Genomic DNA, 22417 nt, shown 5'->3' with positions numbered 1-22417 from the left:
CGCTGTCGCTGCAGTGGTGTTTCGGATCTCAGCAGCCGCCATTGAGGACACCTGCCGTCTCAAATTTCTAATCGCAAAGCCGCTAAGTCGCTGGCCAAGCTCCACCGCGCCTCTGCCTGCTCGAGGTTAAGCCAACGCCGCTGCTGCTCGCCTCCCCGAAAGTGGGATATAGTCTCCATCTCTGCCTGAGTTACACGGCGATGAGTTCCTACAACCCGATATCCCATCTTCGCAACATGAACTCTCCATCTTTCGGTTTCTCTTTGAATTTTGAAGGAAATGTGAAAAGACTTTTGAAAACGTCTCCGATTAGGTTTTGGGTTTAGATGTATACATATAATAAATTCCACTAACTGCATATATCGTGAACCCTCCACCACCATATCATGCCTAAAAATGTGGAAACTGATTTGTGAAGATTTCACTGTTGGTTTAGAGTTTATTTGAATTTGAATTTATGAATAATCTGGGATGATTTGTTCCTATTTTTCAGTATTGCAGATCATAGAGTAATCTGCCGTTTTTATTCTCGTTCGGTCAATGGGTTTGGATAAAATGGGCTCAAGAAGAAATATTAAAATATATTTTGGGCTCGCAACAAACGGATTTCGAATTGGGCTGGGAAAGAACAATTATTTTAGCGCTAAAAGTAGAATCCTTTTCAAGTGCACAAACGATGTCCCTTCAAGAACAAATAAAAAGGTAGCAAAAAAGTCGGGGTCTTACAATTATTTTGATCTAGCAGATTTTTTCTATCCAATATAGTGTCATTCGACTTAACTACTTTTCTAAGAGCATTAGTTGAATTAGGCTAATTAGGTCCCATTAAATAGAGTATGGGCTCATTAAAAAATATTATGTGGTCTCTTTATGCATATAGTGGATCGGCAAGGCCCAAACTATAGCATGAAATCTTTTGAACAACCCATTTTGCGAAAAACTTAGAAAATTCACCTCTTTTCGGGCAAAAACCTAGAAATTTGTGAGCCATCTTCCAAATAATTGTTTGGTTTTAGTTATTTTCCTGCATCAATTGTTTAAATACATATATTTTGTGGTGAAAAATATGTTACGCTAATTGTTATAGTTAAATATATATTTTGTGGTTATTGTTACTATGAATTGGAGTGAAATTATGGCTTAGAACTTTAATTGAAAATTATGATTTACATTTTGACTATACATTATATTGTTGTTGGTGTTTGAAATAAATCTGTAGTGTTTGTAAATTATGTTCATTGTTGTTAACTTGTTCTAGTTAAATTCTACATTTGTAGTTTCTTTGTTAGCTTTTTTTTATAGACAAGTGCTCTATTTTTATTGATGTTAGTAATATGTGTTCAATTTTGGAGCTTAATATGTAAGCCATATCTCAACTTTAATGAATTCGATAATGAAATCTAATTTTAAATTTGAATTAATTCAACCATAACATTCATACTATAAAGTGGAGATAAAATCACCAACCTCCATCCATGCTTTCTTTATTTTGTTGTAGAGGTTGAAATCCACCAATTGATATTCGTTCTATCTTTGACTGGATCTTCCATAATTGATTTTATCCCCTCTTTGATCTCGACGCTTTAATGAAATTTGATAGACAAAGAATCAATAATTTTATATGTATGTAATTATGAAGTATATATATAAGTATGCCATGAGTTATCTTTTCGGTGAATATAACTGTGGCACGTCAAGCATGCGATATCCCTTTTTTCTGATATCTTTGCATGCAAACCATACACTTATTTATAAGTGATCAATCAAACGAAAGGGTGCGACTATTCAAATCATATAACCATAAGGTGATTACATGAGATAAACCCTTTCATAATCAACTGCCAAGTTAAATACATTAACTAAAATAACGGCAGTACATATACATATTAATTATAATAATTACTTTAATATATATAATTAACCACTATAATTAATGCTCAATCTTAATGCATTAATTTGTATACGCATGTCGACATACATAGATAGGGATGTAATCAATTGCTAACTAATTACCAATCCCAAATTGAGACTAATTTTCAACTATTAGATTAGAAGATCTTGTGGTTAATATAATGCCAAGTGTAATATATTTTAAATTTAAATAATTATTAATTAAATTAAAAAGGTATTAATGTCAAATTCTATATGTAGTAATTATAACTAACTATTTTCTCTCTCCTCAAAATCATCTCAAATCTTTAAATTTACGTAACTATCTCAATTTAAATTATTTTTTCGCAAAAAATATATCAAATTAAACATAATTTAATAAGGATTCCAACGAGATCTCAATTGAATATGTTCCGACGATGTTCGGGTGATAAAATTTGATAAATTATATTTCAATTTTCGTACATGTTGATAAACAGCTATTTTCAACAAATGCAACAAAAAATCTCAATATATTGTAGGCAAAATCTCAATATTATGTATGTCCAATCTCAATAAAAATGTGTTGATATTTTCTTGTCCTTGTGTTGATATTCTAATGTCATATTGTTGATATTTGTAATACACAATGTTGATATAAAAAAACACTCACGAAAATTATCATATGATAACATAATGACGATATTACCATTTTGTTGATATTTTGTCTACTATTTATTGAGATTTTGTGAGCTTTAATCTCATCCACTCATTTTAAAATCTAAGGGTGGAGATTTAGTCTTGATTTTGGATTAGGGTGCTAAAAGCATTAGAATAGGAACCTATCTATGTATATATTTATACATATAATCAATTCAAATATACATCAATAGTTCCATTTATACATATAATCAATTCAAATGTACATCAATAGTTCCATTGTGTATATATATATTATATATAAATGTAATTATATTTAGAGGTAAGAGAGGAGGGTTATCAATACAACCAATTCTAATTCTTTAATCGAAATCGATCCGTCACGGTATCGTCTTTAATATTAGAATCCTTATCATTTAATATAAACTTGATCCTTATAATTAAACCAATAGACACATAGCTAGGTCATATAAGAATATAAATATTCTTACATAATCTTGTAAATTGATAAATTTTATGTTTCAAATGACACATCTTTAGTATATGAAACCCACTTATTTTGAAGACCCTATCGTAGTATATAGTTGCGAGAGTATTAAACCCATCCAATACCGCAACTTGGATGGCAAAATTTGGGGTGCGTGATGTATGCGGTCATTTTGGGACACATTGAAAGATGGACTTGTAACATATAGTATCACATAATTTATCCGTCCTACAAGAGTATGCATTTTTTTATAAAAATTCTTTTTCTCTTTATTGAGATGGAACCTATTTTCCACTAATAATATTTTAATTATTTTTTCTTTTTATACATCTCTTACTTTACCAATTATGCATTAAAACCTATGGGTGGATCGGTACGGTATACCGTACCATTAGTGTCATACCGTATACCGTACCGAAAGTAGCGGTATGACAAAATTCCATACCGATACCTTACCGAATTTTCGGTATACCGGAGTCCGGTATACCGAAAATTCGGTATGATAATTTTCAATACCATTATTGTACCATTATTGCGGTATACCATACCGTATTACTGTATACCATACTTTTGCGGTATACCAAAATATAGTACAACATACCGTAATACCATTATACCTGCTATAAAAATAAACTATTATAGTTTTATATCCAAAATATTTAAAATAACATTTCCAAGTGTTCAACAATTTGTAAAAAGGTCAAAACAATAAACTTTAAGAATCTAAATCCAAAACAACCAAACTTATACCCAAAATATTTAAAATAACATTCAAGTGATCAACACTATCTTCATTTCTCGCAACCTTGTTGTCTTCATACTACAATCCCACAAGAAATCTTTGAAGGTGCCATCTGCATTTGACAATCTTTGTAAATAGTCGATCATAATCATAATGACAAATACTATGAAACAACCAAACCAAAATAAATATATGAAGTGTAAAATCCATATATCGACACCACCTAATTAACTAAGAAGAGGTGAAGTGATTAAACTTAAAAGTAAAATAATGACAATACAGACTACTATGTAGATGACTTCAATTTTCATATGAACAGAAATACTCGACATTACATGGCTGATTGAAAAGATGTATGCTTAAAGACATAAAACAGTAATATAATATCTAGTACCTCATAAGTTGTTGGATCAAATAGGAGATACAATTTGAGAATCATCTTGACTCATGATTGCATCTACAAAATAATATAAAAATAATTATCATATATAAGACAAAGAAATTTAATAAATTAAAGTAACATAATAACAATTACTTTTTTCAATTTCTTCAATTTTTTTATACAACTCAAGATCATCATCGGTTGGATCTTTATATAAGCTAAACTTATCTCCTTTGAGCTAATCATTCGTGCACACCAATGCCTCTACCATTTTTGGGCTCAAGCTAGTCCTAAAAGGATCCACGATCCTTTTACCCAAGCTAAAAGTTGATTCACTAGCAACTGTTGAGCTAGGAATTGCAAAGATATCCTTTGCAATTAGTGAAAGGATTTGATATCTAGTTCCACTTACTTTCCACCAATCCAAAAGATCAAAAGAAGGATTAGACCGCTGCTCCATCTCATCGGCTAGGTACTTATCCACTTCGTTGGATATTTGTTTAAGTTGGTCTTGACAAACTTCTTCTTCCATGCCATTGTAAATTTCATCAAAGAGATGCAAACCACCTTGACCAATATTGTCTTTATTGTCCACATGTTCTATGTACGGCTTCTGATCCTGAGTGGACAAGGTATCATGCACTCCCTTATACTCTCCCCACAAACATACCAAGTCATTTTTAAATCGATCACATAACTCTTGAAGCTCTTGATCATCATCTCTCAATTTTTTGCCTCTCAATTTCTTAACGCTTACCGTAAGCATTTTAAGCTTGTTCCTTGGATCCAGAACACTAGCAATAAAAATCAGTGGATTCATCTTATTCCAATTCCCCCAATATTTATCAAATTTCACCTTCATTGCTCTTGCAATATTTGCAAGATTCGGATCTGAACCATCACTGCACCTTTTCCCAATCTCAATTTGTAGAGCGAACATTGAAAGAGAAATCAAATGAGATGTAGGTGTTTTTGATGCACTTAACTCTAAAGTCGCATCATAAAAGTTCTTGAGAAAATGCACAAATGATTTTGCATTATCCCAATCATCTGCAAGTGGAGGCCCCATTCTTTTATTACCCTTTTCATCCTTCTCTTGAAAGTATTTCGTGAAAGGAAACCATTCTTCATACATACTTTCAAACACCCTTCTAAACTTCAATGCAACTTCAAGCATCTTATAGGTTGAATTCCACCTAGTTTTCACATCCATTGGTACTGTTGACATACTTGAAAACTTGGCTAGAAGAGCAAACTCCCTAAATTTATTCAATCTAGAAGGGGATGAATGAAGGAATATAACTGCATTCCTAATAGCCTTAATAGAAGAATGTAGTTCTTTCAAGCCATCCTTTACAATCAAATTAAGTATATGACAAGCACACCTCAAATGCAAATACTTTCCGTTAAACAACAAGGTTTTTTCAATTCTCATTCTTTTTTTCAAGTAGTCAATTGCACTATCATTAGAAGATGCATTATCAACTACAATCGAAAATTTCTATCCCCCAATATCTCAAACAAAACTCAATCACCTTGCCGATTTCCTCTCCTACATGACTAGTGATTTTAGTGAAGTTAATGATTCTCTTATGTAACTTCCAATCACTATCTAAAAAATGAGCTGTGATAACCATATAATTTATGTTTTGCATCGATGTCCAAGTGTCTGTAGTAATACTCACTCTCTGTCCACTTAGCACATTCTGAATCTTCTTCTTCTCATCTAAATATAAATCATAAACCATACCTGCAATTTTCTTGCGGCCGGGAATTCGGAATCTTGGTTGTAATTCATGCAAGAGAGCAACAAGCCCTTACCCTTCAACAACCTGGAAGGACACTTCATCAATAATCACATATTCAGTGAGCTTCAATTCACATCTTTTCTGATTAAAACTATGTGAAACTATTTGACTTCCTTGTCCCATGGTCTCTTTCGTCAACACGGTTTGACCTTTCTCACGACCAACATGTTCATATAGTGGACATGATGTGCATCTCTTCACTAAATGATTTATCAACCCACTTGTACTTCCACCACCACATGGTATTTCAACTTTATAGTAGTTGCATATCCCAGTTATTTATTCCTTGTCATCACTCAATTTCTCTACTCTTCTCTCGCAATGATCCCAATATGGGCTACGTTTCTTCTTTTTAGGACCAAGAGGAGGCTTTTCTATCGAATCTTCTATTGCTCTCTTTCGACTAGTACCATCATCAACTTTTGAAGAATCAAGTATTTTTGACGGTTCAGAAATAGGTGGATTTGGAAGCGAATGAGAAGGTTCTGATTCCATTCTGAAAAAATAACACCAAAGTAAATATTATAATTAGTGGTTCCCAATAAAATTGTAAAATAAACAAACTAAAATTACTATATAAAATATTTATGACAGATATGAAGCAGTAAGGAATGGAAAACAGTAAGTTGTTTTAAGCTTATGAGCTCCACGATATACTAATACCCCAATCTGATACTCTGAAGCTTATTAGCTTTGTGACAAGAATATAATTATGCAATAGTATATACATGCAAAATCTCTCACATGCAAAATCCCTCCACCCTCATAGGCTCACTACCATTAATTATCACATGCCATATTTGCTTTTTAGTATACATAATTGAATAACACATTTATGCATCTCAATTATTAAAATTATTCCGTACTGTTTTAGTTGATTGATTAACTCCCTTAATTTCTAGTATAATTGGAAATTGAAGCATACAAAATTACCTGCTGCGAGGATCCGACGGAGAAGCTGAGATTCTGTGAAATAGCATGAGTCGACTTTGTTGAGTGAATGTGATTATGCGAATTTGCGTGAGATGTAGGGCGGAGGTATTAAATCTGAAAGTAGGGTTTAAGATCTTTTATGCGGTATTTAATTAGATCCATCAAAAGTTTTCAGTACGGTATCAAACCGTACCGAAAACTATGGTATACCGAAAAACCGGTATTTTCGGTATTTTTTCGGTACGGTAAGTCCGGTATTTCGGTATGTCGGTATTTTTATCCACCCCTATTAAAACCTATGTCCAACCAAAAGTGCATATTATTATTGAACAAAGAGAATACATCATTATAGGAAGTCTAAGCTACTGACTATCATCTAATCGCCGCTTTGATTGAACACTAAAAAATTATACTTTATCGTGGAGTATTGAGATTAGTTTTCAAGTAGTTTAGATTTGTGAATGATGGAACGTCTGAATAAAAACAATGGATATTTGTATTAAAAAAATAGGTTAATATGAGGGTATTTGTGTAATAACATAGATTTGTCATATTTTAAAATTGATACAGATAAATAATCACACTATGAAGACCAGAAAATTTATCTGTAATATGAGTGTTTATTTTCTTGGACTTCTTCGGGCCCGACCGTAATCACAAACTTTAGAAATAAATAAACTATGCTACCAAATAGTAATCAATAATACTCCGTATAAATTAAATAAACTAATCTAGTATTATCATAGCTATCAAATTATGCCTAAACTAATCCAATTATATTTAAATGTTTGATTTTTGGGAACTTGGAATTCTATTAGTCACTTGTTGTTTGATGAATAATGAGAATCAGTTAATGAGTGAATGGAATGTACTTTCATTCTATTCATTTGCTTGATGTAATGGAATAGTGAATGGATAAAGATGCAAAGGAAATCCAAGGAAATTGACATTTCATTCCAACCTTCATTCCATTCCATCATACCAAGCATGCCCTTAATATGGATGGGTGAATGTCATCAAAAGCCGTACAAAGAAATCGTATGATAAGCTATGGGATGAAGTGAATGACACTATAAATGAGTATGCAAATTCATTTAACAACTAAAAGAAACTCAAATTAGTAGAAGAAAAGAATATAAAAAACAATTTCAGAACTTTATGATACTAATTTATAAAAACAAATAAAATCAAAGTTAGTTTTGCAAATTGTGCATGCATTTCTCCTTAATTTTCATAAAAACGATTCATTTAATTTTCCTTTTATGCAATCTATTTAAAAATCAGAGTAAAAGTCAATTTTGATCCTAAACATATGACTGAAATACGAATTTGATCCAAAACATTCACTTTTTGAAAAACGAGTCCTTAACAAATGAAATTCGTGTCGATTGGGTCCATTTTTTACGGTTCCATCAAGTTTTAACAGTAAGCCATCTAATAGCGAAATTTTGACCCAATTAGGCTTAATCTCGAATTATTAGCCATCTAATGATTTTACTAATTAAATTATTTTTCAAGACTTTTTTAATTCCTTTTCCATTTCTAACTACTCCAAATACTTGGAAACAAATAGACTTCATCCCCAACTCTCCAACTCTCTCTTCCCTCTCTTTTTTCTCTTAACACAATCTAGAAAAACCTAAGTTCGATTCCGACCCAGAACGCCGCCGACGCCGCCTATTATATCTTGTTGGCCATGAGTTGGAAGTCGTCGTACCATGAATTCCTTTCCACCGACGGACTTGTAGATGCCAAAGCGGCGTATTCGAGGAAGAGGAAGTGCAACCACGACCCGACTGAAAATCAAAGTGAAACTGCAGGGCCGCCGGAGCCCGATTCTGACGGACACCATTCTCCTCCTTTGAAGCAAATGGAACAAAGTCCGTCGGCAAACCTTAGTGCCGAAGCGAAGTTGAGCTTTCCCCAATTCCAGAAGTCGAGCCCGTCGGCAAACCCTCAGGAAGAAGACGACGCAGGGAGGACGACTTCGAACCCTAGTTCTTCCTACCATGACCGTGGAGCTACGCCGTTCAATTTTTCAAAAATCGATGAGGATTTTGAGAGGAGGACTAAGCTACAACACGAACATTCGCTTCCACTGCCTCAGAAACCGAAGAAGAAAGGAAAGGTTGCCTCTTTTGAGGAGAGGACGAAGGCCAAAAACGACCGTCCGCTTCCGCTTCCAATTCGTCCAACTCGAAATCGCAAAGGTAAGAATTTTGGTGCTTCTTATCTTGTCTCTATCAAAAAATTGAGGTTTGTTATTAGGGTTTCATGAGATTTATAGCTTCTTATGTTGTTTGTGTTGTTTTTGTCGATACATTCTTTTACATAATTGAATTTTGTTCTTTTTGTGTTGTCTTTATTTATGAAGTGGTCCCGTTTACAACTAGGAAGAAGCGTAATTGAGATGAAGAACAACCAACTTGTACGTTGTGCCACCAACTCGACCCCAATAGGGCAACTTGCACAAGTGCGATTGCGGACATGTATAAGGATCCAGCCACCTCGGAAGTTGATGCCTCAACATCTGTCACTGAATAAGAAGAATTAATGGAAGAGTGTTTGCCATTGTCATGTTGCCTATTCGTGAAAATGATTGTGTTGTAATGAATACTCTAAATACTTATTTATTATGTTGATGGTGTGTCCTGGTTTTTTTATGGTAGGTACTTGTTGTTTTATGGTGGATACTTGATTTTGATGATGGTTTTGATTGTGTCAGTGACACAGAAACTTGTTTTTTTGACATCATACACTGCTGACCTTGAATTCAATTGTAAAATATTCGGGACCGAGTTGATCTTAATTATGAATATCATGGACTACTATGACCTTTGCCTAATCGGGTCAAAATTTCACTAATCGACGGTTGACCGTCAAAACTTGACGAATCCGCAAAAAATGGACCAAATCGACAAAAATTTCATTTGTTAAGGACCCATTTTTCATAAAGTGAATATTTTGGATTAAATTCGTATTTCGGCTATATGTTTAGGATCAAAATTGACCTTTACTCTTTAAATTATTGTTCCGGCCTTCCCTAAAAATTACGCCGTTGTATTCCATTTTATGCTTTTAAAAAGACTTTTATTGTACGGAGTATATAAAAAATAAGTGGCGTGGCCCTAAATACTATAGATGCAAGTATAATTTTTGTTAGTGGCATTAGTCAAAACTAGTGTTATCACCCGTGCTATGCACGGGACAAAAGATTTTCTAATAATGAAAATATATTTACAGCTAAATAGATTAAAATAAAGAATATAGGAAAATAAATAAAATTATATTTCTTTTAAGAATATGTATAAAGTAAAAATTATATTAATAAGATTAAAAACAATTAAAAACATTATAAACAACATTAAACAAACATTTGTAATTTTCTCAACCCACTGTAATGAAACATTTCGTAATAATATTGAATTATCAATTATAAGCGTAGTAACATAAATTAAAAAAATAACAAAAAAGGACATGCTTTAATGAAATAGAATAAGATATAAAGATAAATGAAAAAGTATTCCTAAATACAAATGAATTAAAAATATTTGAACGAATAATTTGTTCATGGTTTCATTCGATCAACAAATCACATGTATTTATTTGTGCAGAAAAAATATTTAGAAAAACAACAACCTCGTTCATAAATTTTGAAAAACTTCTTTGTAAATAACATTAACAGTAGATTCATTTCTACTGTCATCATCATTCATCATCTCTACAAACTAAAATATTCAGACACACACGATTTGTGACTCTAAATATAGCAACATACTGTCGTTGTTGGAATCTGAATGAGAACCTTGAATCATACAGTATTAAATCAAAGGCATTCGAAGAATCAGGACTTTATGACCGATTTACCCAATACTCGAGCCTCCAAAACATAATCACCTAGCCGTGTACTTATCAATCTGGTGTCATTACACAAACCATTAGACTATGTTTATCAGCAACAACCCAATCCAACCCAACCGTCCATTTTTTTAATATTTAATTAATTTATATCTCCTCTACATCAATATTCATCCAACCCAATCTTCTTAATATATATCATTATTATCATATCATTTACTCCCTCCGTCCCGGCTAAGATGACACATTGCTTAGCCGACACGGGGTTTTAGGAGTTATTGGTTAAAGTGTTTAATTGGAGAGAGAGAAGGTGAGTGTAAGTATTAAAGTAGAGAGATAAAGAAAGATGGATATTTTAATAGGAGTAAGAAAAAATGGTTGAGTGTATTAATTAGAGAGAAAGTTACCAAAAAAGGAAATGTGTCATCTTAGTTGGGACAAACTAAAAAGGAAAACGTGTCATCTTAAGCAGGACGGAGGGAGTAATATTTTATAAATGTTATTGTTAGTACTTTTTTTTTACTTCAAATATAATCAAATTTAAAAAAAAAAATCATGGCAACAAACTATACCAATCAACGATTTTTAAAAATATTTTATCATAAGAAATAAATAATTAAACATACCCACATTAAACATATGAATAAATTAGATCATTGAAATTTAAAATTTCTTTGAGATCCAAGATAGAAAATTTTGATCATGTCCAATAATCACATCTTAGTTGAGTACTTATTTCTTATGTTTAATTTTGGACTATAGCATAACTTGACATGCATGGCCAAAGTAAAAAAAAAATCTGTTTAGTATAGGAAAAAGATAAATTTCTGATTTCCTGCCATATATACATATAAAAAGTAAGTCGTCACTTAAAATAAGTAATAACATTTTATCACTTAAAATTTATACTACTCTTTATATTATAAGAAGTAATACAAACTTTATAAGTTAGATTTAATTTTAAATATTTAGAATTTAATCTAATTCTGTTTCTGATTTAATTTTAATTATTTATAATTTCATCTAATTTTGTGATTATTCTATAAACTTAATAGTAGCGTTTAGTTAATTGGAGACATTAATTTGGTTTCATTTTTTTCATCATTATTATTATTTCAATACATGATAATATATATACACATTCCAATATTTTGAGAGTAAAAAACATATATGAGTTAAAGTTTTCAACAACAATATATTATTTAATAGAATAAATCAAAGTCAATTCAATTCAAACTAAATACATAAATTTAATTTGTTAATAAGAATGAATTTTAATTTTAAAAATATATGTTATATAAAACCTAAGAAGTTCAAATTAAAACCTAGCTTAAGTCATAATAATAGAGCCCAACACCCAAATTAAAACTCTATTATTGGAGATACGCAAAATAATTATTTTACCAACCTACATCTTTGACATAAACTGTCATTGTTTCATTTACTATAATTTATGAGAATCTAGACACATCATACTTGGAGTCTGGAGATATACATTTTTAAATTATAGAAATTTAAATACATAAAATCTAATTTAACATGACCCGTGGTTGGATATTAAATCTTATCACTATAATAAGTGATTAAATAAAATACTTCATCCATTTACGATAAATTTAGTAAATATTTTTGTGATTAGTATTTAAATTTATCGATTCATGATTTTTGTATTTTGCAATATTCCATCTTTTATAGAAATGACACCTAAATTCTATCTTTTTCATCATCGTTATTAAATATCTAGTATGATTAAAATTATAAATTGCATTGCTAGAATATTAAATATAAAACATCACAACAGTATTTCCCTTTTTTTTTATAATTTAAAAAAATGAAATTAGTTGATTTCAGTTCATTTCAAATTCTAATGTCTTTCTTTTAAGTATTTTATGCTTATATTTACTCTTTAAATCAAAAGAATCTTATGATTCTTAAATTTATTACGCCAATACAAAAAATATAAAATTAAGTATGTATTTAACGACAAATATAAAAATAAGTATTTATTTAATGACATGTCAAGAGTAAGAGTACTAAATAAATTGTTTGATAGTCCCCTTTATAGCTAACACCATATAGTTATTGCGTACAATTACACATAGACAAAAAAAATATTATCTCACAAGTGTAAACGTAACGTAACAAATTAATGTTAAAAATATCTACTAATACAAAGAATTTTATTTAAATGAAAATCCAACAACCAACTAATTTGGCCCATCAACTGTAAACCACTGTAAATTGAATATGAATAGACAACATTAAGGTAATTTAGGTTTTACCGTCTCCACATGCGCCGCTCATTTTCTGAAGTGAAACCCCCCTCCAGTCGTCTTCTTCCTTCCTCTTGAAGCTCAGCCACATATCTCGCTTGTCACCATCTCTCTCTGTTTCTCTCCGAAATCGGCGCGGCCACGACCCTTCCCCGCCGCTCCTTCTGTTGATGCCCTGTGTCCACCTCTTCTCCGGCATCTCTCTCCGCCCCTCAATTTCTCTCTGCCCGTCCATCGCTTCGCCTTCTTCACAGCCACGCCGCGCCCCTTCGTCGCCGACCTGCCTGCACTGCTGCATAGCTGGCCAGCGAGCCGCTTCCTCCTCATCTTTCTGCTCCGTATCTCTCACTTTCTCTCTGCCAGCCCCCGCCTTGTTGCACCGCCCCACTTCCCTCGACCTTGCCGCCTGTGGTTGGAGCTATAGCCAGATTCCAAGATCCTGCCATGCTGCCATCAATAAATCAGAAAATTAGTCCACAAAATGCAGATTTAATTGATGGTCTGCATATAAATGAATGTTAAATCTTCTTAGAGAAGCCAACCTTTTTGCATTTCATTGGACCAATTTTTGCCCAGGAGAATCTGCCATTTTTTGTCCCAATGGATGATTTTCCCGCCCAAAAATGTGCTACATAGACATCCAAAAAACTGCCCCTTTATATATTGATAGATTTTGTATTCATAAGTATAATTTCAGGGTTTTAGAGGCAGAATTCGATTGAAATTTTGCAGATGTAGTATATACAGTTCGCAGTCGAAAACGAACACCTGGTGTTTGATTTTACGCCTCTGAGAAATAGAGAAATAGTAGGTGAGTTTCAACATGAGTGAGTATGCAAGCAGAGAGAGCAAAAATCTGAAATCCAAGATGTTAGGAGCAACTTCAATTCAAATTGGGGAAGATGATGTTTCGCGGCTGGTTGGTGGCATAGTTGAAAAGGGCTTCTCCGAAGCTCGGCAGACTAGGCCGTTGCCTCCGCCCACAGGGCCGCGCCCCACCGTGCTGCCCTTTCCGTTGGCGCGCCACCGCTCACACAGCCCGGTATTTGTTCTTCTCTATCTAGTTCTCTCTGTCACTTGCTTCTTTGTGTATGGGAGGTATCTGTTTTTCTTTTGTTTATTGGTTTCCCCCTGTTTGTTAGGTTCAGTTGTAGCTTCTGATCGTTCCTTTTTCAGATGGAATGATTTAAATTATATTGATTATGTTGTGTGTTATTCTCTGCTTTGGATGCATTTGATTGTGAGAATTTGCAGATGCTCTGATTATATTTCTGGTGATGTTGATTGACAGCATTGGGCTCCTAACGTTGGAAATTCGAACGGCAAAGACAGTGAAGATGAGCTTGCTGGAGAAGAGGAAGATTTCGAGGGGAGAGCAGTAGCTGCTGCTGCTAATCCATTACAAAGAAAAGAGAAGAGGGGTTTGGATTTCAGTAGATGGCGGGAGATTGCAAAAAAAGCTGGCAGCTCGGGGTTCCATGAGAAGGAAGAGGGATGGTGCTCGAATGGGGATGAAGTTGAGCCAAAAGAGACAAAAATGGCTTCTAATGGTGATGCACAGTTTCAGTCTATGACAATGACTAGTAATGTTTCGACAATCAGAGAGGCGAAAGGAGAAGCAAAAGACGCATCACATTTGGCAAGTGACAAGGAGTTTTACAGCTCTGAATATGGGAAAAATGGAAATAATGTCCAAACTATGCAATATCAACAGGATGGCATTGCTGAATCTGATGGAAATACTGTTGTGGAGAAGGCGTCTACATGGCAGAATGGATTGAGGAAAGAAGTGGACCTGAAAAGGGAGAATATGCCGAAACCACATACAGCTTCTGTTTTCTCAGGGCAGGCGTCAGTAGGTGGAGAAGAAAGCAGTCTTCAAAGTCAGATAGATGCTGAGAATCGTGCTCGAATAGCAAATATGTCTGCTGATGAACTTGCTGAAGCACAAGCTGAGACAATGGCTAAGCTAAACCCAAAATTGATTGATGCATTGAAGAAAAGGGGTCAAGGAAAAGACAAGAGGCAAAAGTCTTACGAGACAGATGTTACGGGCAGTGCATCAGTTGATATGCAACATGAGGAAGCTTTGCCTAAAATTTCTGAGAACACTGTCTCTCATGAACCAATGGAAATAGAAACTGAAAGTGCATTAAAATATAAGGAAGACAATGTTTCTACAAATGCAAGCCCAGATAAAGGTAGCATATGGAATGCTTGGAGCAAAAGAGTTGAGCGCGTTAGAGATGTGAGATTTTCCTTAGATGGAAACATTATTGGCTTTGGTATGGAGTCCAATATTGGTAAGTGTACAAGTGAGCTTCATAAGTGTACATATTTAGAATGCTGATGCATGAGCCTTATTTCAGTTTATCGAAACGTGTATTCAGTATTTATTTACAGCTTAGTTTAGGAGCGCATTTATCCAAGGCTGTTCAGGAGCTTTTAACCTCAGCCAAACACCCACATAGTCCCATTTATATGTTTACTTTGAAGGTGTCACACTTTGATCTGTCATAGGTCAATTAGTTTCAGAAGATATTTTTTTCACTTAAATTTTTCCAGGGATGCTGATCAAATTTGTCTAAATGTAAGCCAATTCAATTCAAATAATGTTTCCCAACGTGATTATCTTCGAACTGAAGGTGATCCTGGTGCTGGTGGTTACACAATAAAAGAAGCATTAGCATTAGCTAGAAGTGTGGTAAGTAAGAACTTGTTTTCTACCATATAACATACTTTTGTAAATATGAATGTATCCCATAACCATTATTACTTCTGGAACACTTGTTTCAGGTTCCAGGCCAACGGACACTTGCTTTAAGTGTAATTGCAGCTATTCTTAATCGGGCAATTTCTAAAATCATTCAGAATCAAGTTGATTCTGTTTCTAATATTGCTGATTCTGTGGAGCCTGCTGACTGGGTTGCTATTTGGGCTTATGCTCTGGGTCCGGAACCTGAGCTTGCTTTATTACTGAGGTAAATCAGTGACCTTCATGGATTATGTTTGTTCCCTTCCTTTAAATCTGGATAATTATTTGACCGTGATGTGTTCTGATATTTTCTGTAGAATATCTTTTGATGACAACCACAATAGCGTTGTCCTCAATTGTGCCAAGGCCATTCTTAGTGCATTGAATTATGATACAAACAAGATTTTATTTGACATGTTGGAGGTAGAGTTTTATCTCTCAAAAGATATTTTGTTAATACTTGGCTCCAGTTATGACTTATGAGTTCATCTTTGTAATTTATATATATTACTTTTTTTTTCAGCGGACACCAACGTATTCGAAGGATGTTTCTACTGCTCCTGTATTCAGAAGTAAACCAGATGTTAATGTTGGTTTTCTTCGTGGTGGCTTTTGGAAGTATAATACTAAGCCTTCCAATATTCTTCGTTGTGGTGAGGAGATGATGGATGACGAAGCTGAAGGTGAGGGCGAGCACACTATTCAGGATGATGTAGTTGTTGCAGGGCAGGATTTTGCTGCTGGTCTTGTTAGAATGGGGACTCTTGAAAGGATCTGCTATCTCTTACAGGTAAAATATTTATTCAAATTGTTTTAGGTTCTCTGCGTCATTTCAGCGATTCTTAATACAAAATGGAAATTTATCAATTCCGTGCCAATAGACAGACCCTGCTGCACCATTAGAAGAATGCTTAATATCAATATTGATAGCTTTAGCAAGGCATTCTCCAACTTGTGCTGCTACAGTTTTGGACTGTGGAAGGCTTGTTCAGACAATTGCTGGAAGATTTACTTCAAATGAACAAATGGAAATCAATGCCAGTAAAATCAAATCTGTTACTCTATTCAAAGTGAGCTGTACTTTCACAGTTTTTCCCTTTTAAGCTGCCGGATGTATTTTGTTTGCTTATCCATCTTTATACTCTTTCTGATAAATAATCAATCTTTCTACTCTTGTGGTGGTGTTTAAAGGTATTGGCTCGGCATGGCAGGAAGAATTGCTCAACATTTATTAACAATGGAATTTTTCGCCAGCTGACTTGGCACTTGTACCGGTATCCATTTTCTCTTGATCAATGGGTCAAGTCCAGGAGAGAGTCCTGCATACTTTCATCTGCTATGCTGGTCGAACAATTGCGTTTATGGAAGGTTTCCGTTAATTATGGATATAGTATTTCGGACTTTTCTGACCTATTTACATCATTGTGTGCATGGTTGAGTGTACCTACCTTTGAGAAGTTAAGCAGCTATGACGTGGTGAGTGAATACTGTACCATCACAAGGGAAGCTTATCTTCTTCTTGGAGTTATGGCTGATAGACTTCCGAACTTCTATTCAAGCATGCAAGAACCACCCGCAGATACTGTTCAAGATACAGACCCTTGGTCATGGAGACACTTTGGTCCTATTATAGATTCGGCAGTTGAGTGGATACAAGTTAAAAATATTGCATACGTATCGAGGCTCTTCAACTCCCAAAGTAATGATGGTGAGAGGATCTGTTTCCAGGATTCAAAAGTAAATTCCTTGCTATGGATAATTTCTTCTGTTTTAAGTATGCTTGCCAGCGTGCTGAAAGCTGTCATCCCAGAGGACTTTACGAGCTTACCTGATGGCCGATTGCCATGGTTGCCAGAGTTTGTTCCTAAGATTGGACTTGCATTTGTTAAAAATGGGTATATCAGGTCTGGAGGATCAAGTGATCCTTCTGAAAATGGCTCTTTTGTAAAGTATCTATGTGATTTGAGACTTCAAGGAAGTCCTGAATTTGCAATATCTTCTCAATGTTGTCTCCAAGGGTTCTTCCAAGTAGCAGATTCTGTTGATAAGTTGGTTACACATGCAAATCTCGATATCCATTCAGCACGAGTTGGATACAACAATTTCTCAAGGGACGATAAGATTCTTGCTAATGGTATACTGAAGTCCTGTTCAACTGAAATACAGTATCTGCTGTCAACTTCAATGGAAGCAATTACTAGTGACTGGCAATTCCTGCGGCCTATTGAGATGTTCAGTAGAGGCGGCCCTGCTCCAGGAGTTGGTGTTGGCTGGGGTGCCTCTGCTGGAGGGTATTGGTCCTTAAATTCTTTGTTGGCTCAGCAAGACGCAAGATTGCTCGTTTACTTGCTTGAAGCTTTTGGGATTCCATCTACTGTGGATCCATCAGAAGCCGAAGAGATGGACTGCACAATGCAAAAGATAGAATGCATCCTTACTGCTTGTTTAATTGTGGGCCCATGGAGTAGCTCAGTCCTTGATAAGTTACTAAAAATCATCTTCCAGGTTCCTGTACTCAAGCATCTGAGTTATGGCATTCATAAGTTCCTCTCTCTTAGAAAAGGATACAGTTCTTTCAAGTGGAACTATGATGATGAAGAATATGCACTGATATCTAATGTTTTGGCCTCTCACTTTAGAACCAGGTGGCTTGGTGCAAAGAAGAAACGAAAAGCCATGCCTGAGACCAACCATCCAAGCCAAAAATCTACAAAGAAAAAGGTTCGTTTTATGGAAACTATTCATGAGGATATGAATGCGACAAGTGAAGCTGGTGAAGTGATGTCTTCTTCATCTTCATTAATATTGGAGTGGGCTCGCCAGAGATTGCCTCTTCCTGAACATTGGTTTCTGAGTGCAATCTCCACCATTCAGTTAAACAATAACACATGTCCGCCCGGTGCTTCTCATGGTGAAATCTATTCAGAGGAGGCCTCAGACATTCTAGAAGTTGCTAAGAGCGGACTCTTTTTCCTCCTGGCTATCGAAGCCATCCCTACTTCTCTTAGCTCTGAGTTCCGCTCACCTGCTAAATGTGTTCCAGTTGTTTGGAAACTGCACGCGATGTCTGCAACATTACTTTCTGGGATGGGTGTTCTGGAAGACGAGAAAAGCAGGACTGTCTATGAAACCTTGCAGAATGTGTATGGCGAAGTTCTTGATGAGAAGAGGTCTTCAGACGTGCTCGGTCACACGGGTGTTGAGCGCCTGAAGTTTGCATCAGACATCCACGATAGCTACCCTACATTCATCGAAACTCTAGTGGAGCAGTTCTCAGCTGAATCGTATGGTGATGTCATATTTGGGAGGCAGGTTGCAATGTATTTACATAAATCCGTTGAAGATTCTGCAAGGCTTGCTGCGTGGAATACCTTGTCTAATGCACGCGTTCTTGAGCTCCTGCCGCCTCTACATAAGTGCCTCGCGAAGGCTGATGGCTACCTTGAACCCATCGAGGTGAGTGTCAGTTTTCTATCATACAGCACTGTGTGCGTGTAGATCTTAATTCAGTTCTGTCTGAAGATAGAGGCACACATCTTACATTGAATAAAATTTAATGAGTTCAAGTTGCCTGCAGGATAACGAGAGCATCCTAGAAGCCTACGTGAAATCGTGGACCTCTGGCGCCCTTGACAAAGCGGCAAACAGGGGCTCAGTAGCATTCTCTCTGGTTCTGCATCATCTTTCATCCTTCATATTTGGCAGTGCTGGTGATGCTACTCTCTCACTGCGCAATAAACTCGCGAAATCTCTGATGCGCGACTATTCTCGCAGGCAGCAACACGAGGTATGACGCTCTTGCATCAACTCATCTTTACATATTGTATAGTATGTTACAAATCCAGGTGAAACCATGCGCATTATACTCTGCCTAGTGCCTGTAATGAACGCGTTTTTTGCCATAGCGTGTCGTCTACCTTGTTATACGATATGAATATGTGCTCTTTCTACTGCTCTTCTGCAACACTTGTTTATAGTGGTGAATCATTGACAGGGGATGATGGTGAAATTGATATGCGACAAGAAACCTGAGCCCGAGTCGCAAGCATCGGCGACAGCAGCTTCGTCTCTACCTATGTCGGAGATAGAAAAGAGGTTGCAACTTCTGACAAAAATTTGTGATGGATGTGCGCCTCAAGTGGCAAAGCTTGAAGCCTGTATCAGAAAAGAGCGTTCAGAATAAGGTGGCTGTTAGTATGGAGTTAATCATGATTTTGGATGTTTGATGATCTTGTAAACAATCTCAACTCGGCCCGGCCCGGGCCTCTTTTTGGGTCTGGCCGTCTGTCAAATAATAGGTGTAATAAAGTTATAGCGCAATTTGTGCCGGGCCGAATTGGGCTGAAAAAAGCTGGATCAATCACCTCTAAACTGGATCCAATCAACTCTAAATCATACTTAATTTTAGTATAATAAATAACTATATTCAAAATAATCATAATTATAACTATATTATTACAATATTTATATATAATTGTTATTATCATAATTATAAATAATAATTTATTAAATAATTAAAATATAATTACATAATATAAATCATATAATAATAAATAATAATTATTATTTTATCAATTAATAATTAATCAATAAAATTGTACTGAAATTTTAAACTATAAAACTATTTAGTTATAATATCCATAAATATTATAATAATAATAATAATAATAATATTTATTAGTATTACTTATATTATATTTAAAATTTTATATTATTATTCTTATTTATAAATAAAAAAATAATAAGTGTATTTTTAGTTTGGTATTTAAATCAAATATAAAATTTAAAATCTTGTTATTTTTCAAACACAGTAAAATAAAGTTATTAGGAATCATATTCCCAGGATTCATTTTCCCAGGAATTATTTTCCATACCAACTTTACTTTCTTGTCAACCAAACATGGCCTTAATGATTTTTTCACAAATTCATTTTTTTTCCTAACTCATGAAAAATTAGTACAAGGCTAAGTTCTTGACTTCCTTGACTAAATTTTAAGTTAATGAAATTTACCAAATTATGACAAAATTTGTAATTTTAAAAACCAATAATTTCATGAATATATTAGAATCGAAATTCATATCATATTTATATGCAGCAGAATTAAATTTCATATTTGAATCAAGATCCATAACAAATCCTAGTGAATCAGTATTTTATATACACTACATCCGTCCACAAAAATTTATCCCATTTTTTCATTTCCGTCTGTCCCCCAAAATTTGTCTCATTTCACTTTTATCATTTTTGATAGTGGGGTCCATATTCCACTAACGCATTCCTACTCACATTTTATTATAAAACTAAATATAAAAATAGGACCCACAATCCACTAACTTTTCCAACTCACTTTTCATTACATTTCTTAAAATTCGTGTCGTGTCAAAGTGGAATAAATTTTGGGGGATAGAGGTAGTACTACGTTGTTGAATTGTTAAAGTTGATTATTGCGTTTTGAATTAAAATGAGTGAACTACATAAATGATATATGATCTTTATTTTATATCATTTTTGGTACGCAGTGACAAAAATAACCCTAGATACCAAATATGTGATTTTTTTTATAGAGGATATTTTGGAAATTTCCATTAAATAGTACCAAATATGTGATTATTTTTTCTTCCTTTCTTATTTCTCTTTTTCTTCTTTAGTTTCTTCTTCCTTCTTTTTTCTTCATTTTCTTCTTTCTTTTTAGTATTTTATCTTCCCTTCTTTTATCTTTTTTCTCCTTAGTTTATGTTTCATCTTCCTTCTTTTTTCTTCTTTCTTTTTAGTGGTTTATACATACATCTAATCTAATTGCATTCATAACATAAATTAAAAAAAATCTAATTAAATTAATATTTAAAGTAATTAAATCAATTGAATATTTTTTATTAAATTATTTTATACTCATTTTAAGGTTGAAACACCTAACTAAAAATATTCAACTTTTTATATCATTATGAATACAATTTACAATGTTAAATTTTTATCAAGGCTATATTGATTAGTTACTAATTTAATATAAAATAATAATAATAATAGTTATTACATAATATTATATGATTCATAATTTATATAATTATACGATAATTATTTATTAATTACTACCAGTTTTTAGTATTATAACAATAATAATCTATATTGATTAGTTACTAATTTAATGTAAAATAATAATAATAATTATTACATACTATTATGTGATTCATAATTTATATAATTATACTATAATTATTTATTAATTACTATCAATTTTTAGTATTAAAATAATAATAATTAAATAAAATTAAATATAATTATAACTATAATTATATTTAAGTATATTTAAATGATATTAAAAATGAATATTAATATTAATATTAATTAATAATAATAGTATAAAGAATTAGGATAAGGAAAGAAGATATTATAATATCACTTTTGGTACTAATTTTATGTTTGGCCAGAATAGTTTCTATGACATAAATAGAAAAATATATTTATTTAAAAAGCATTTTGGGAAGTATGTAATTCACTCAATTAAAATATCTAATACTCCCTACGGAAAGTATCTAAACCAAAAATTACTTGTATAAATTTATAATTAATTAAAAAAAACAGCAAAAAATTAATTAACTTGTAGTATGACGTAATTTGTGAGAATTATTAATCAACATTCTAAAAATTATTT

At 33.6% G+C, this 22417-nt stretch overlaps 1 protein-coding gene and 1 pseudogene across 3 annotated transcripts; one reads left to right on the top strand and one right to left on the bottom strand.

The window, feature by feature from the left end:
* Positions 1 to 4168: 4168 nt before the first annotated feature.
* On the bottom strand, positions 4169 to 6443 carry LOC125189392 (zinc finger BED domain-containing protein RICESLEEPER 2-like; annotated as a pseudogene).
* A 6592-nt stretch (positions 6444 to 13035) lies between these two features.
* Positions 13036 to 20202, top strand: LOC125189393 (transcriptional elongation regulator MINIYO-like). Of its 3 annotated transcripts, none has more exons than XM_089058142.1 (10): positions 13036 to 14054; positions 14304 to 15315; positions 15658 to 15716; positions 15809 to 15993; positions 16085 to 16190; positions 16291 to 16557; positions 16649 to 16837; positions 16959 to 19223; positions 19345 to 19554; positions 19762 to 20202. In XM_089058142.1, exons 1-10 carry the CDS (start codon positions 13836 to 13838, stop codon positions 19948 to 19950), a joined length of 4701 nt encoding a protein of 1566 aa, XP_088914268.1. In that variant the 5' UTR covers positions 13036 to 13835; the 3' UTR covers positions 19951 to 20202. The 3 variants fall into 3 exon arrangements, with proteins under 3 accessions (XP_088914268.1, XP_088914269.1, XP_088914270.1); XM_089058143.1 differs by having other exon boundaries at positions 14304 to 15319; positions 15608 to 15716; XM_089058144.1 differs by having other exon boundaries at positions 14304 to 15319; positions 15578 to 15716.
* The last annotated feature ends 2215 nt before the right edge of the window (positions 20203 to 22417 follow it).

This window comes from Salvia hispanica, chromosome 5, assembly GCF_029641045.1.
Source record: "Salvia hispanica isolate PSC_SH4W2 chromosome 5, Shi_PSC_v1, whole genome shotgun sequence".
Classification (NCBI taxonomy): Eukaryota; Viridiplantae; Streptophyta; class Magnoliopsida; order Lamiales; family Lamiaceae; genus Salvia; species Salvia hispanica.
This window is presented reverse-complemented; position numbering and strand designations above follow the sequence as displayed.